At 45.0% G+C, this 17,173-nt stretch overlaps 1 long non-coding RNA gene and 2 gene segments (V, D, J or C); all 3 read left to right on the top strand.

Annotated features, from left to right (window-relative positions):
- The first annotated feature begins 2,008 nt into the window (after nt 1-2,008).
- LOC134380861 (T cell receptor beta variable 3-1-like) lies at nt 2,009-2,604 on the top strand. The segment is given in 2 exon segments: nt 2,009-2,057; nt 2,177-2,604. Coding segments are annotated over 2 exon segments (477 nt in total).
- Nucleotides 2,605-5,370: 2,766 nt separating this feature from the next.
- LOC134381210 (uncharacterized) lies at nt 5,371-7,089 on the top strand. Its single transcript, XR_010023921.1, has 3 exons — nt 5,371-5,466; nt 6,180-6,394; nt 6,507-7,089. It is a non-coding gene; the product is annotated as an uncharacterized LOC134381210 (long non-coding RNA).
- Nucleotides 7,090-8,126: 1,037 nt separating this feature from the next.
- On the top strand, nt 8,127-8,683 carry LOC134380860 (T cell receptor beta variable 2-like). The segment is given in 2 exon segments: nt 8,127-8,175; nt 8,271-8,683. Coding segments are annotated over 2 exon segments (462 nt in total).
- Nucleotides 8,684-17,173: the final 8,490 nt, after the last annotated feature.

Below are 17,173 nucleotides of genomic sequence, written 5' to 3'. Positions count from 1 at the left end.
GCTCTGGGCAGTGTGGATGGAGGGCTTTCTTCCAGATAACTTGAAGCCTGATCTTGGAGGGTCCTATTCCTGTCTTTCCCAGGTGCCTCAGCTGTGTGCCTACTGAGAATTAAGCTTTAGAAGGGAGGGGTAGGGGCTAATTACAACCCTTTACCCTCCCTCCCGTGTGTGTCTCTATTTCTAAGACCTCTGCCACCCTGCTGCCCTTGGCCTACTGCAGGACTGAGTCCTGGCATTTTTTTGACCCTTTGGCCACAAGGAGGAGCTGTGATTCTACTGAGATTCAGGAAACTGAGAAGGGGCTAAGATAAATCTTTGGACGGGAGAGGGTTAAGAGAAAGTTTGGGTTCGTTTGCAACACAGGAAAATGTGGTCTGCAGAGGCTGTGAGTCAATGCTGAAATGTGAGGGGTGAGATACTGACTATTCACTTTGCATTGGTGTGCAGGTGTTCTTGTCTCAGCAAGAAGCCTGGACTGTCAGACTTGTTGCATGTGAGCATGCATGGGATTGGGAATGAGGAGGGTTTTAGCTGGAGAGGGGGGTATCTGCAGGCCCGTGAAGGTGGAGGACCTGATCCTTAGAGGAATAGAGACGATATGAGGTGGGGCTTCTGCCTCAGCTCAGCCCCGTCCTGCTGTGATGTGAGCTCCTGGGGCTGTGGACAGATGCAATTTCAATAGCTAAACAGGCAAATAACATGGACCAATGATTTGTAAAGGTGAAGGACAAACAACCTGTAACAGGAAGACCTAATAGGTTTTGAACTGAATTTCCACTTGGAAAACCGGCAGCCATTGGTCCAATTGCAGGCATATGATTGCATCAGAGGATGTGTGTGTTGGCTCTTGTATTTTTGTCAGCAAAAAAAAGGGGATTTTTAAAAATTGTCAGAGCCACCAGTTACTAGGGATGCTAGTTTTCTTTGTCCCCTTGCAGACCTGAGAAGTCAATTGTGAGCATCACTGAAAAGAGAGACAGAATCTGGTGAAACTGAAATCTTCATGGGATTCTGTGTGTCTGTATGTGACACGATTGGACACAAGAGGTTTTCTTTCTATCCTATTCTGTCAGAGCGCATAGCACAACTTCCTCCTGAGCTCTTAGGAAGCTGCTGGAAGGAGACAGCTCTGCTGGGTGCAGTTGTGTTCTCATGGAAGTCACAAAAAGCAAAGGCAGTGATAGAAATTTTGTTTCTAGAATGGCAGAAATATTTTGCTTAGAAAACATACAAGCACACATGCCTTCCTCACTAAGACCCAAACTTTGGGAAATTGCCCAAATACAAGAAGGGATTTAAGTATTGGACAGCCAAAAATATGACCAGTTTTCAAAATATGCATCCTGACATCATTCATCCCACTGCCCGTTCGTTCTAGTTCCTCTCTAGCCTTCTGCCTCATTCCCACCAATCCTATGACTCTCCGTCTTTTTGTGGATTATGTCATCTCCATGATAAAATTAGCACATCTTTCTTCCCTCCTTTACTTTCTTGAATAAATCCTGGTTCTTGCCAGGAATCCCAGCATCAGCCCTCTCTCCTTTCTGTAGAGGCTTCCCCTTCTCCAGTTTAGCCAGCCCTGCCAGAAAAGAAGGTATAAAGGATCAGATTATTTGTTTCTTTATATCCTTTGGGCAAGAGAAGGGAAACTAGCCTGCCTCTGAGAGGGGGTCCTGAAAGGAAGAAGCAGGGAGGATCCTGGGGTAATGAAAGTGAAGGGGGTCGCTGCTGGTACAAGAATGACTGTCAGAGACATGTCCTGGAGGAAACATGCCCACCCAACTCAGACTATCCCTAGAAATTCCAAACAGACCTTTGAAAGGAGCAAGTGCAGGACATCAAAAAGGAGACCACGTTAAAAAGTAGACTCTGAGAATGGGGAAGTGATTGCAGGCTGTGACATCACAGGCAAAGCGCCTCTCATGGTAGTGGAGACTGCAGCTGGTCTCTCCCCACTGCAGAACAGAATCCTGAGCTCGAAGCCTGCCTGGTCTTCCCTGACGCTGCCATGGGCTCCTGGCTGCTCTGCTATGTAGCCCTGTGCCTCCTGGGGGCGGGTGAGTCCTGGGCTCAGGTGGCATGATCCAGTTTGAGTTCTAAGCCCTTCCACCATGCCTACAGCAACAGGCTACTAACCTCCTGGGATTTGTCTGAATTCTGCTTCTTTCTTTCACAGGACCCTTGGACACAGCCATTTCACAGAGTCCCAAATACCTCATCACACGGATGGGAACTAAGGAGTCCCTTACATGTGAACAAAGTCTGGGTCATAATGCTATGTACTGGTATAAGCAGGACTCCAAGCGATTGCTGGAGATTATGTTTACCTACAGTAATAAGGAACTCATTTTAAATGAAACAGTTCCAAGTCGCTTCTCACCTGAAGCTCCAGACAAAGCTCATTTAAATCTTCACATCAATTCCCCAGAGCCAGATGATTCTGCCATGTATCTCTGCGCCAGCAGCCAAGACACAGCCCTGCAGAGTCACCACGTCCCTGTGCACAAACCTCCTGGCCCAGCCAGGAAGCTGTGGAGGCAACGTGTTCACCTGTGCCCCAAGGCTCTGCTTTCCATTCTCTGTGGGGCCCCTGATGGAGTTTAAGTCTGTAGCACAGCCTGCCAGTACACCCGGTGGGGCAGCTGTACATTTTATACACACAGAAGTCTCACAGAATTCTACTTAGCTGGAGCAGGAGCTCACAGTAAAGTCACTGGAGTACTAGGACTCACAAACAATGAAGGACCCTGCCCCTTGCACTGAAGATCTTAACTAATGGAAGGAGCCACTCCCTGCCTTTCTCTGATGTAGAAATTGGTACATATTGTACATAACATTGAAAACACACTCTTGCTAGAAAGGTTTGATTAGCACAAGAGTAAAAGAGAGGGAAGGGGAAAGGTTTCTAAGATCAAAAGGAAATTCAAATAATCAGTGGGTTATATGTTTAACAGCAAGAACAACAAAAATTGGAGGAGCTTGAAAGTTCATGACAACAGATAAACTAGAAAGAAAGGATGGGGGAGGATCAGTGCATCGTAGGAGGCTTGTGCATTGGAGACTCCTCCAGGATCCTCAAGAAGGACAACCAGTGTGATTCCCTCGCAATTCTGAGTGAGTGTCATCTTTGAATGCTCCTCAAGAACTGGCAGCAGCCAGATGATGGAAAATTTTGTGAGACATGGAAAGGACTTTGGACAAATCTTTAGGTAGCAGTTAGCCGGTGGTTCTACTCCAAGTGAGACAACATGATGAAATGTGTATTTTGGTACAAAAACACTGGTAGCAGTCTAGACCAGAAGGGAGAAGGATTTTGGTGGAATGAGTAATTAGAAGACTTCTAAAATAGATTATAAAGGGGTTTGTGTGGGTCATTGTGGATGCTTTAGGGTAGAGGCTCTGGATTATGTTATCTTCATATCAATAGCATTGAGTTTTATTCTAGTGGGTTTGACTGTAAGGCTTTCTAGGGTCCGTTTCAGCTTTGCCTTCCCTCTTAGGGAGCCCAGGCACTTGGTCATTGTTAGAGTGCATGGCCTTTCCCAGGTCTTGGTGGGAATCACAGCGTACTCACCAGCGTCTCTCCATTCTAACTGGGTCTGAAAGCCACTGTCTTCCAGCTCTGGATATCTTCTGAAATCTCTGCTCAGCTCTCCATCTTCCAGAATACGTTGTCTCTTCAGCCTTCTGGAGTCCCACCTTCTGCATATGCAACTTAGGAAGTGCCTCAGGAAAAAAAAAAAGTATTTCCTTACACGTATTTTTGAGGCTCTTTCCAGCACTCTATACTCCAAACCCCAGATGTCTTAGAACCAGTTATGTCTTTTCTATTTATCCTCAATTAACATATACTAATACTACTTTATATAAACACGTTTATTTGAATTTACTTCTTGCTCATCATTCCACTCTTCAGTCTTCCTTCTTGCAATTCAGACCCTCCAGAGATCATTTTCCTACTTCATACACATCCCTCAGACAACTTAGACTCACCTTCCATGCACACCTTGCTGTGGGAAATGTGAACTATTGTTCTTAAGGCAACCAAGCCTTTCACTTTTATTATTATTATTCAAAGTTTCCCTTTAAAGTCATTTTTTCTTCTTTTCTCTCTCTCTTTTTTGGTAACCCTTAGAATCTAGTTTACTTATTGGGAGCTGAATCATGCAATATAATTTTACTGACTGAAATTTTTTTTCTCTTTCTTTGTGGAAGAGCCAAAGTGAGGTTTGTTGAAGTCGATGCAATAATTGAAGCCAGCCTTTATTTTAGGGCCTTATTTAAGAACAGAATATCTCCAACGGTAGCAGGTTGCAGGCCCATCTTTTACGTAACCTGTTCGAGAGGAGAACATCCATCTCCCTTTGCTTAAATTCTAACCCATGTGCCTTTTTATTTATTTATTTATTTATTTATTTATTTATTTATTTATTTATTGCTTTGGCAGCCACTTTGAAAATTTGATAAAATTTATACATTAGAAAAATGGTAATACCTTTCTCCTGATTCAGCACATCCCTGGCTTAAAAAACCCAAATTATCCACCCTTGACTTAAATCATGGGTAACTATCCTCCCCTGTCCCCAACACAGATTTATATAGAACATATATTTATAACCCTAGCCTTAACCCTACAACTGCCATTACAATATTGGAAAAAATATGTAATATAACAGCAAATGGGTGGATGGTAAAAATCTCCTGGGAATTATAGATCATTTCATTTTTTGTGTTTATTTGTATCTTCAACATTCCTAGAATGAAAACCCAATACTGGCATAATAGCACATTTTAAGAAAATAAATGATACTCCAATAATTAAAATGGTCAAAAAGCATAAACAGTTTTAATGGTGAAGAAGATGACCCATGGAAGGTGATCTTAGATAGTCCCAAATTGGAAAGAAAGCTGTCTGTAGAACTGATGAGCCTGGTTTGGTCGCTGACATTTTAGAAATGGGCAGGGCTTTGGAGATCATTTCATTTCAGCCCCCCAGATCTAATAGATAAGGAAACACACCCTCACATGAATGAAATGATTTAAACATTGAAATACTGAATGCATTTCTTAAACTTTATATAAGATACATTTTTATTCCATTGCGGTTATCTGTGAGTATATTTAATTGCCCTACTAAAATTGAATTCTATGGGTTAAAATGTTGATATTTTTATGCTTTCTCTGAGCTGTTGCTCAGTGAGTATTTGCTGAACTATTCAAGCTGGACTATAAGCTGCACAGAGGCTGGATAATATGTTTTGCTCATGAGTAAGAATCCAGATATAGATCATCTCTGTTGAGTAAAGAACAGAATGTCCTAGCTGGGTGGGTGACTGGTGTCACTGACTCTCCCTGTTGTTTTAGATGCTTTCCTCTTCTCCATAGTCTCTTTGCTTTTCAAATGCATCGCAGCTGCCCCTGGTTCTATGGAATGTGGGACAGGTCTGGACGGCTAAGGCTGGGTTGGTAAGAGGCCGGTGGGCTGGGAAATGTGCTGCTTTGGCCACAGGCGGGAGCTGTGCTCTAGTGAAACCTGGGAGGCTGAGGCTCGGGGAAGGGCTTGGGAGTGAGCAGAGGGATGGGGCCAGGAGGGAAGCAGGGGCATTGGGCTCCATCCTTTTATCAGTGGGGAGCATCGGTTGTGGACATTTCAAACACGCTCAAGTCCATTTCAAATTGATTTCCCTTTGTTCTGAATAGCGTGCCTTGGGACGTTCTCCCTCAGCATCCTCTGTACTGTCTGCTGTATGCCCAGCCAAGCCCCATATCTCAACGATGGGGACAGAGGGTGGCTTATCCCTTTTATGCCCCCCTTCAGCGTCCTTCCCAGTGCCTGGCTCCTGTTGGCATCAGAGTCATGCACTTTAAGTGATGGCCACTGGTCCAGAATGGAACGTGGTCATCCCAGCATCATCCCTCCACAAGCTGGGCAAGGAGGGCTCCATCAAGCACTGACCAAGCAGGGGAGACAGGAGGTCCCTGGAGGGGGAAATGGTCTGTCGCTGAGAGGGCTTCCTGGAAGGGAGAGGGAGGAGGGCAGATCTATGTAATGAGCAGGGCGGTGAAGAGCCAAAGAGCAATGCCAGAGGAGTGTCCTTGAGGAGCAAAAAGTGGACTCTGCTTGTGCTATTTATCCTCATTCATCCCAGCCCAGTCCATTCAAATTCACCTTTTATCAGAACCTATAAAGAGTGTAAGAAGGCAAGGAAGAAATATCCCCTTGGAGAAGTTGTCAGGGACCGTGACCTCACAGGAAAAGCCACCAACCAGAGCTGAGGAGACCAGAGCCCAGCCCGCGTGTCTGGAGCATTGGTAGACGCCTCCCATCTTGGCCCTGACTCTACCATGGGCTACAGGCTGCTGGGCTGTGTGGTCCTCTCTCTCCTGAGAACAGGTGAGTCTTGGGTTCCAATGGGCTGTCCTTGGACTCCAAGCCTTTTCCTTGTGGCTGTGGCAACAGCCTTCCTCCTGGGCTCTGTCTGAATGCTGTTGCTTTCCCCCCACAGTCTCCATGGACACTGGAATTACCCAGATACCAAAATTCCTGGTCATGGGGATGACAAATAAGAAGTCTTTGAGATGTGAACAACATCTGGGACATAATTATATGTGTTGGTATAGACAGAATGCTAAGAAGCCACCCGAGCTCATGTTTTCCTACAACTATAAGGAACTGGTCGAAAATAAGACTGTTCCAAATCGCTTCACCCCTGACTATCCAGGCGGCTCTCACTTATACCTTCACGTGGATGGCCTGGAGCCTGAAGACTCAGCCATGTATCTCTGTGCCAGCAGCAGAGACACAGCCTCGCAGAGTCAGTGCCTCCCTGTGCACAAACTTTCAGGTCCAGCCAAGAGGCTGTGGGGGCCACCGAGGGCTCTGCCGTGCATTTCCTGCAGGACCTGGCAAGAGTTTCAGAACACAATACCACCTGCCAGTTCTACTGATGTGGCAACTCTACATTTTACGCACATACTTAAAGTGTGGGTTTTCTTTTTCCTGAGTATGACTCTGCCCTGTCAACTGATTAAAAGATAAACATATAAATGCCTTTTAAAAAATCATGAAATAAAACGTGCCTGCTGTAATGTGGATTGTTGGTTTAAGATTTTATAGGAATCTTCTAAACAAGCGCCTGGGCCACTGCAGAGTCACACCCTGCACAGTGCCAAGACACTGTCCTGGGAGGAGGCATGTTGCTGTGACACTTCAGGTCCACAGTTTCCAAGCTTCCCCTCAGGATCCCAGGAGCCTCTTCCATCCTAGGTTGTTGCCACCCAGGGTCAAGCAGCATTGAGCTTTGGGGAATCAGAGAAGGGACTTCTGGGCAAGGGCCCCAGGGCTGGAGCCAGCTGGAAAGGACAACAGGAGACTCACCCTATGGGAAATGGTTTTGAGAAATATGTACGTATTTCACCACTTCTATTACTCTATATTCCAGCGTGTTTATTCTCTAATTTATCTTTTTTACACTCAAAGCTAGACATGAAACTCTGGCCCTGATCAAAACTGAACATCTGCAGAGACACTTTCTTAGAGCCCCACAGGCAGCAAACGTGCCTCTGGTCTGCCCCCACTGATTCCGTGGGGGCCCTGGGTGGGAGCTTCCTTCCTTGACGACGCTCCTTCTCTCAGTCTGAAATGTCCTTGTTGGTTTTAGTTCTGAGCTCCTCCCTGGACTTCATCTCCACACCTACACTTTTATTGTCATTTTCTCCCCCTTTGGTCTCTTTATTCCCACTGTTTGAGATCATCAGGCTCAGAGTTCAATGCCTCTGGAGTGCAGCTCTACATTGGCCTTTAGAGAGGAGAGTGGGTCCTGGCTGATTGATTTGGGTCTTAACCTGGCCCAGCCTTCCTGTAGCCCATGTTCCTCAAGAGCCCCCTCAGCTGCCCCATAATTTCATGCAGTCCTGAGGGCCTGCGCCCTCCCGGAGGACACATGGGGCTGAACCTGGGATGTGACTTATCACTACGGTGCTCGGGCTCCCGCTCCCACTCCCACAGGGGGCGCTCCTGAGTTTGTGGATGCAGCTGGCACTGTGACATCACAGGGTCTCCGCCCTTGGTCTGCTGATGACCACAGTCCCAGCTGGGAGAGGCCTCAGCCCTGCCTGACCCTGCCATGGACAGCACGCTCTCCTTCTGGGTGATCTTGGGTCTCCTGAGAGCAGGTGAGTTCTGGCAAGGCCTGGGAAATTCACATCCTGCCTTTACCTAAAGTCAGTTTCAGACTTTTGCCTCATTCTGGCCTCTGTTTCTTCCACAGGACACGTGGAACCTGGGGTCCACCAAACTCCTCGCCACTATGTGATAGAGATGGGACAGGACGCAACTCTGAGGTGTAAGCCCATTTCTGGTCATTTTTACCTCTATTGGTACCGGCAGACCCCAGAAAAAGGAGTGGAGTTTCTGATTTCTTTTACTGACAAAGTTGTTGCAGACAAGGCAGACTTTTTCAAGGATCGATTTTCAGCTGAGATGCCTGACGGGTCATCCTCCACCCTGAAGATCAGACCTGCACAGCTGGGAGACTCAGCCACGTATCTGTGTGCCAGCAGCTCAGCCACAGCCTTGCAGACACGTTTCCTGCCCTTGCAAAAACTCAACAGTTCTCCTCTCTTTCCAGGCTCTTGCCAGCCCTTCCCTGCCTGTGGATGGGGCAGGGAGATGTGTGGTTGAGGCTGCAGGTGCTTGCAGTAATGGAGGTCAAAGCTAACTCTAATTGCCCAAGTGGTAAATAGAAATAGGGACATCTGGGCCATAGTATTTGAGAAATGTTCACAGGCACCATAGAACGTGGCTACGGACACCATGGGACAAATGTAGCCAAGGGAGTGACCAGGACAACCTACAGAGGAATGTCTGCATCCTCTTCGGCTTCTGTCTTTGTTTCTTCCTATTTGGCAAAACATGCCTTCCATCTTTGAGTGGTGACAGCCTTCCTAGAGAAGAGATGAGGGATTTTCATGAGGATACCAGAGATCCTTAGCTGGAAACTTTCCAGAAGGCAAAGGATCTGATACCAGAGCCTAAGGACAGGTGGGGAAGGAGTGTCCTGGGACAGTATCTGGCAGAGGCAGAGGCCCCCAGGGCCCTGCACCTGTGACAGGGAGGGTCTTTAGGAACAAGGGGTTGCCCATGTGTATGTGAGGTCACACTCTTGGCTACTGCTGCAGGGCCAGCAGGGATCCAGGCCAAAAGGAGGGTCTGACCTGGGCAAAGACAGATACCCACAGAGCTCCATGTGGCAACAGGAAGCGCAGCAGGAATGAACTGTTCACACTCAGCTTCATGTGTGGAAACAGGACTGACTTCTCAGAATTTAAGACCTGAAGATTCTTGAACAATTGGCAGGAAGATTATGTAGGAAATACTACACAAGGAAAATACTGGATTACCTAATAATCAGACAGGTTATTTCAAGTATTCAGTTGGAAAAATAATGAGACCTGGTGTGCTAGGTTAGCTGAGTATATCTTATTGGTTATACACCCATTTATTCACTCACTACTTTACTCATTCATTAGGCCATTGACAAAAGGTTCTCTATCACAAGATATTGAAAGTGTGTTGGTGCACTGTAGAGACCCCCTGGGTTTCAGAAGAGGAATCAATCACAGAGTCATATATGATGCAGGGGCCAGTCCAACCCAGTCAGGGAACTCCTCTTCATGCTATGAAGTCACCACCTCCTCTAGAAGGGTTTCCTGGGACCACACAGGACATGCACAATTTGGGACCGATGTGTATATTAAGATTTTTGGGGTGACCATATCGAAATAAAACATATGTGAAGGGGATGCTGTTAATAATTACAACAGACACAAAGTGGGACACTTTGCCCTACCCACGTCCTATCTGAGGCTTCACCTCAGAGTCCTGGGCAGGAAGAGGCTCCAGGCTTGCCTTGAGTCTCCACTGACCCCAGGCTCCTTGACCTTGGGCCCCTTTTCTCCCGGGGCAGGGTCGCAGAACAGAGATACTCTGGTCTTAGGCTTGGAAGGCTGCAGCTCTAAGCCTCTTGTATGAAGCTGTAATATCGGGCACATCCAGGGCTCTGTCTCCAGCATCTGTCTCCTTCCCCTCCCAGGGCTCTGCCACCCTTGCACCCCGTGCCTGCAGTGTAGCCACAGCACTGCACAGGCACCTCTGCTCTGCAGAGACGGAAGTCACAGGGGTGAGGTGGCGATGCCCATAGCAGTAGGAGCTTTTTTATCAGGCCAGTGACCCCAGCACTGCAGGACTGGCTGACCTCCTCCCCCTTCACCCCATATTCCCAGCTTGTGTTCTTCAAGGTCTCCTTGGCTCTGCCCTTTGGAAGACGGCAATTCTTAACTTTCCTCCATGCAGGAAGAAAACTATGATCTGACCATGGGAAGTAGAGTCTCCTTTTATCTCCTCCCACACTGGTTTTTTTTCATAGGCTCTGATGGCAACTTCACATTATTTCATTGACCAGTCCCATTCCCTCTCACTGTAATCGCATATGGGGCCTCAGGCTCTGGCTAATGTGAGCCCCAGTTCTGTTATCTGTGACATGTAGATTTTAGCTTCTACATTAGAGCATTGTTTTAAAGACTGGATATCATTTATACAGAGTGCCAAGTGCAGGGTAAGTATTCCATAAATGGCAGGTCTTCTAATTATATTTTTCTCCAGGGTATACTAGCACTTTCTGCAGCAAGTATCTGCTCCATGCATATTCCACCTTAGAGGGCTAGAAGGAGCGGAACCCTGGATTTTAAGTGATGCAAGTTCTAAAGATGGTCATGTGTACTAGAGCAGAAGACAGAAAAAGCAGGGGAGTCACAAAAGCTATTTTTCTGCTGTGTTACAGAGCTTCTCACCAAGAGGAAGGACTCTGTGCCAGCCAGTCAGCCAGCCAGCCTCCTATCTGCAGCCTTGATGATCACTCCCTGCATCAGAGGACGCCAACATATATCCCCAGTCTGCATTGTGTTTGGGAAATAGGACTAAAAATAAAGTCTCCTCCCAACCCAGAAAACCGCTCCACAAAGGGAGAAGGAAAATGAAACAGTTTAGTTATTGAGTAAGCATTAAACCAGAACGTGATGTGCATCACAGGAAATCCACTAAGAGATTGCAGAAGGAAAGAAATCTCAGCCAGTTAGACAGCCAAGCTGATACGACTCATTACATACATGTTCTCAAGATCAATAATAACTAGTCTCAACAAATATGAGTTGACAGCAGCACTGTTCACAGATAGTTCTTCCTGGATTCACTTGGTAATTGGGGGGGGGTCATCTGTGTTAGCTAATTGGCTTTATCCAAGGTGTGAACAAATTTCTCACATCTCTATGAAAGGAGGTAGTTTTGCAGCTTGGAGAGAAGCACCCACCTAAGTTAGGCTCCTAAGTTAGGTTCTTGCTCGAGTTAAGTCCCTAAGTGAGTCTCCTACCTAAGTTAAGTTTCTAATTAGGTTCCTGCCTAATTAAATAATGTTCTTATGTTAGGCTCCCACCTTTGCCAGATAACTGGGAGACAGGGTTCCTGTCTTCTTTGATGATTACATTTTGAAGAGATGGTTCCAGGTTCTAAGATATTTCTTGACAATTTAAAATTGGGAAGAGGTTTATTTACTTTTAAAAGATTTATGTACATTTCAAAGAGACAAAGAATTTAGGACAAGACTTCTAAAGTAAAGGATCTAAGAAAAGAAAGAGGGAAGTATGTGCATTAATTTGCATTTGCCCTACAGTAGTAGGAGGTGAGCTGGTATTTTAAAGACTCCAGACTCAGGCACTCTGATGCTATTGGGGGGTTGGTGGGAGGGGGCGTTGGGGAAAAGAGCTGTGGGGAATGACCCAGATGTCTACTGAGAGCTGTGGCAATGGTGGCTCAGGGAGTTTTGCTCTGGGGTTTCCCTGACAGATCTGCCCTAAGGCAGAAGCACCATCCCTCTTCCTTGAGGAAACACTATGGCTTGAGCACACAGGCAGGGCCCTGCACCCAAGGTTAAAAAAGCAGAGGTCAGGACACCGGAGATGGTATATTGTGACAAGTGCCCCTTCCCTTCCCCCACCCTGACCCTGGCAGCAGCAGACAGAGCTATTGTTCTAGGCAGCTGGGAAGAAAGGAAAGCTCCTGTGGCAACCCTGGTCAGCAGAAGGAGAGACCCATGAGTCAACCCTTGCCTCGCTCAGCCTCAGGGATAAGGTGATTTCTGAGCAAGAAATAAACAGGAAGGAATCAAGGCCTGGCCAAGGCTGGACTTCCTGAGAATGCTGATATGTTAGGGCCAGCATTAGTACAATTTGGATATCCATGAATATGTGACCTGGTAACAACAGTCAGCTGAGCTCTGTGAATATCTGATAACATGTATATTTTTGTAAGTAATTTTAGAAAAAACACTCCTTGGGAAAATGAATACAAAAATATTGAGTTGTTAAATCTGGCTAGTGGAATACATTTTCTATTATGTACAGTGAAATATGCAATAGTAAATGTTCAATTATATGCATTTTGTCAAATGGGAACATGCCTGCAACATAACCCCAACCAAGGTGTAGGACATTTCATCACCTCTTCCACATCCTATCCCCTTCAGGTCAATATCCCCACCCCCATCGCAGGTAACCACTGCATATTTTTTGTCATTTCTCTTTAAGTAATTGATTTTTGGATGATATTGTTTATGATAATCTTAATTTCAAATTCTCATTTTCATTGCTCTTACACAAGAATGTAGTTTAATTTTGTATATTTAACTTGTATCCTCAAACTTGACTAGACTCATCTACTATTTCTGGTAGGTTTTTGTACACTACTTAGGATTCCTACATATATGACTGTCATCTGTGAATAAAGGCTGTCTAGCATCTATCTTTACCGTCTGAATGCTTTTCCCTTCTTCTCCTGCCTCATTGCACTTGTTGGGATCTCCAGGACAATGTTGAATAGAAGTGAGGAAGGTGGACATGCTTGCCTTCCTCTCAGTCTTGGGGGAAAGGCATTCAGTCTTTCACCATCTACTGTGATGTTAGCTGTAGGTGTAATGTATTTTCTTTTGAGTGATTTTTGGCAGTTGTGTTTTTCAATGCATTTGTCTGTTTTGTCTGCTGTTGAATTTACTGGTATAAAGTTGTTCTCCCACTAGGGCTTTAATTTGCATTTCTCTAATGGTTAATGGTGTTGAGAACATTTTTATGTGTTTGTTATCTCTTTGCATGTCTGTATTTATGATGTACTTATTAATTCTTTTGCCAAGTTTGAAAATTTGAGTTATATGTCTTTTCTATATTAATTTATAAGAATTCTTCATATATTCTGGATATGTCTTCTAGTCAGACATATGTATTGTGAACCTTTTGCTTCAGTCTGCAATTTTATCTTTCTATTTCATTCATGATGCCTGGAGAGCCCCATGTGGGAAAGAGAGTACTCTGCCCTCTCCGTTCAGTGCTGCTCTCTACCTTCACCTTGTCAGACTTGGCAGGTCACTAGATCAGTCAAACTGACATAATTCAAAGAAGGAATACCAGGGCTTGTAGCTGACACCAGCAACATTGTCATGGGAAACCTCTAATGTCCAGTTAGGCCAGTCCATTTCTTCAGCCAAGGAGCTACTCCTGCTATGAGCAGGTGCTGAATGTTCCCCTCCCGATGTCTCTCTACATAAGTAGAATAGGGGCGACTCCTTCTCTTGACAGACTTTCCTGGTGCAGGGAGTTATACCTGCCTAGACACATCCCTACACGGAATAAGGAGAGGGTAGATAGTTGAATATGTATTGCTGCTTTTTGTCTGTGAGTTTTCCCCAGTAATCCTTATTTTATACCCACATTGCATAGTGCTAGTGGTATCTATCTATGTCCCTTTGTATAATAGTGCCCTTACAGAATGTTTCAGCTAGTAGGAAAGAAAAGCATCATGATTATGGGAAATTTAATGACTCCTTGAAAGAAGTACAAGCTAATGACTTAGGGACTTCTGTGAAGGAAGAGTTTGCATCTGTCTTGGAGGCTGAGCAAAGCAGGCAGTCTTCACCAAGTCAGGGAAGTCAACTCGTTTGACTTGAGCCAGAGGCAGAAAAGTATGGTTTCTAAGATAATGCCTAATTGTAGTTAGATAGGGGATATCACGAGCAAAGTCATGGAAGTGGGAATAGGTTCATCTGGGTTGGAACCACAGAGATGGGAGTAAGAGGAAAAACCCAGCACACTCTCTCCTGCAAGACTCAGCTTCTTGAAAATTTGCTTTCAGTTCATATTCTCTCATCTGTAATTGCTCCACACGGCTCCTGTAGTCATCAGAAAAACATTGTGCAAGGTCGTCATTTAGCTTCTCTCCTTGGGACAAGGTATGGCACACTGCCTACCAGTCCTGGTGTTTTTCTCTGGGAAGTGGGAGTGACCACACTTTTCCAACACTTCTCTTTCTTATGGTCTCTTCCATTTATTTGGCCTTTAATTGTTCAGTTTATTTCATTAATATCTATCTTTTTCTTATTTGAGCCCATCTAATGGTAACCTAGGTAACTGGTCAGCCCTTTCCTGCAAATCAGGTCATATTTAGTGAAGGTACCTTGATCATTTTCTCTATGAACTTTCTAGCTCTGTAGGAATTGAGATAGCAGAACCTTTTTAGTCTTCCTGTCTCAGGATTTTATATCTATTTCAACAAAATGTTCTTTCTTTGTATTCACGCTTTGTCATTTCCCTCTTATAGAATGGTGTGAGGAATATATACCAATTAGAGTATAACTTCTGAGATTGTGCTGGAAAAAACAAGTAGAATGGAAGAAAGGACCTCCATATGTCAGCTCAAAGGAATTGGGAATGTTACTACATTCAGCTGGGAAAAACCACAGAAAAAACTTGGAGTGGATAAGGACATTCAGAAAATTACTGAAAACTGTATTCCTGATCTAGCTGACAATGTAAACAATTCCCAATTTACTTGGCCAAGAGGAGTTCTGAGGTTCCACTGAGACACAAGAGGTCGTGGGCAGAAAGAGTTGTGGGTTTTAGGGGTGGGGGTTAGAAAGGCTTTGTGATTGTATCAGGCAGATTGATTGCTGACTTTGAGTGACTTCCACAAAACTGGAGAAACATGGACAGTGAGGGAGTTTGAATGCCCATGGGCAAGTGTGTACAGAGTAGGAACAGCCTCACAGAAAGATTAGAGAACCTAGATTGTTAGCCCATTCCTCAAACCCAGCTCCACCCAACACTGCCCTACCTTAGAAAACAATAAAGAAAGGGAGAGTGACTGGTCTTGAACCAAATAAGAGGACATTCTGGACTTGGAGAGCCTGTAAGAATATGGGCATCCCTGTAAGACCTGGCTATCGGCTAGTGAGAGGCTCAGAGTGCCAGGCGATCTTCGCCTGAGAACAACAGACCACTGGGCTGAGAGACACCCCACCACTTGCTGGCCCTGCCGTGAGTGCCAGACTACTCTTCTGTGTGGCCTTTTGTCTCTTGGGAGCAGGTGAGTCCAGGAAACAGAAGAAACCTCTGATACGAACTTTCCAATTTTAGATCCTAGGCACTTCCTCTCATTAGGACAAATATTTATTTCTTTGTCCCTATTTTAGCTTATACACCCTTCTCCAGCACGGATGCTTGGTTGCTCAAGCCAAACAGACACCAAGATACCTTCTTGCAGAGATGGAGAAGAAGCTGACCTTTTAATGTTCTCAGAAAATGAACCACTTTTCAGTGTACTGGTATTGCCAAGACCCAGGACCAGGGCTCAGGCTGATCCATTACTCAATTAGTGCTAAATGTATAGTTAAAAGAGAATTGTATGAAGGTTACATGTATCTTGAAAATATAGAATTCTCTGATTCTGGAGTTGACCAGCACCAAGTAGACCTCTCTGCACTACTGGGTCAGCTGCAACTCCACAGCTATGGCCACTCAGCCCAAAAGAACAAGCACGAGGTGGCCCTTCCCTCATGAAGCTGCCACATTAACCAGAAGGAAGTGCAGAAGCCCTTCCCAGGACCACCAGCAATGAAAACACTGAGGTTGAGGGCGAGGATGCCAGAGCATCGAGGACCACAGTCTGAAAGTGACAAAGGCTGGCTGGAATACGACTCCCCGGTTTGACTGGGCTGACTCCATTTGCTACCCCCACCTCTACTGGACTGGTGTTCTAATAGCACTTGCACATACAGGGTACTTGGAGAGAATTCTCCTCATTTTATTCCCTGCAGAAAAGGGAGATGATGATGATAGTGATGGTGATGATAATAGTTTACATGTAATATAGACTATAGAGTCCCTTTTTCTCTTCCGACAGGCTTCAATTTTGCTTCTATCCTCTTTCCTTTTCCCATCACAATCCTTCTTATACTAAGATATATCCTCCTCCTATTCTATCTCTGCTCCAAGTCATTTTGATAATGACTTTATTAATTTTAGTAATAAGGTTGATCATATCTTCTTCTCTCTTCCTGGAAATAGTTAAATTATTATATATGTGGGTGGTGGCTAGCATCCGGTCTGGCTCCCCATGATCCCTGTGTAGCACCTTCCCCCATCGAATCAGGGCCTGCTGTTGTGATCAACAGAATGCGGCAGAAGTGGGAGTGTATTGTTTTTGAGGCTAGATCATAGATATATTGTAGCTTCCTCCCCCAACTCTAAGATACCTTCCTCTCAGGGAAACCAGGTATATATCATGTGATCTCTCAAGCAACTACAAATATATACAACCTTTAACATGACCTTCTGCAACTCCGTAAGTCAGATCAGATCTTGAAGAGTTCCTCAAAGGTAGTGGAAGCAAAGAAAATGATTAAGGATGAAATGAGATGAATAAAGAAGAGAGAAGTCTCATTTTAGGGAGTGGTGAGACTTTTGGGAGAATTTTAGGGAGAAGAGGGATGGGAGTAGTTGGGGAAGATAAAAGGAGTTAAGGAATTTTTGTTTCATGTTGTGTCATGAAACTCTCTTTTCGAAATCAAAAAAGAGATGCTCATTAAAAACGTAAATTGGTTCTGAAAGTTTTGGAGTTGGTTTTTTCTTTCTGTTGCATCTCTCATTATGCTGTGAGGAGTTTCAAAGCAAAGAGAAACATTTTTTAGATGTAAACGTAAAATACGTAGTGCCTAGTATACTTCCCGTGAATATCGCCTCCAAATGAATGGTCGTTACCATTATTATTTGCATAAAGTGGAAACAGTGATTTGTG

Source organism: Cynocephalus volans, chromosome 6 (genome assembly GCF_027409185.1).
Source record: "Cynocephalus volans isolate mCynVol1 chromosome 6, mCynVol1.pri, whole genome shotgun sequence".
Taxonomy (NCBI): domain Eukaryota; kingdom Metazoa; phylum Chordata; class Mammalia; order Dermoptera; family Cynocephalidae; genus Cynocephalus; species Cynocephalus volans.
This window is presented reverse-complemented; position numbering and strand designations above follow the sequence as displayed.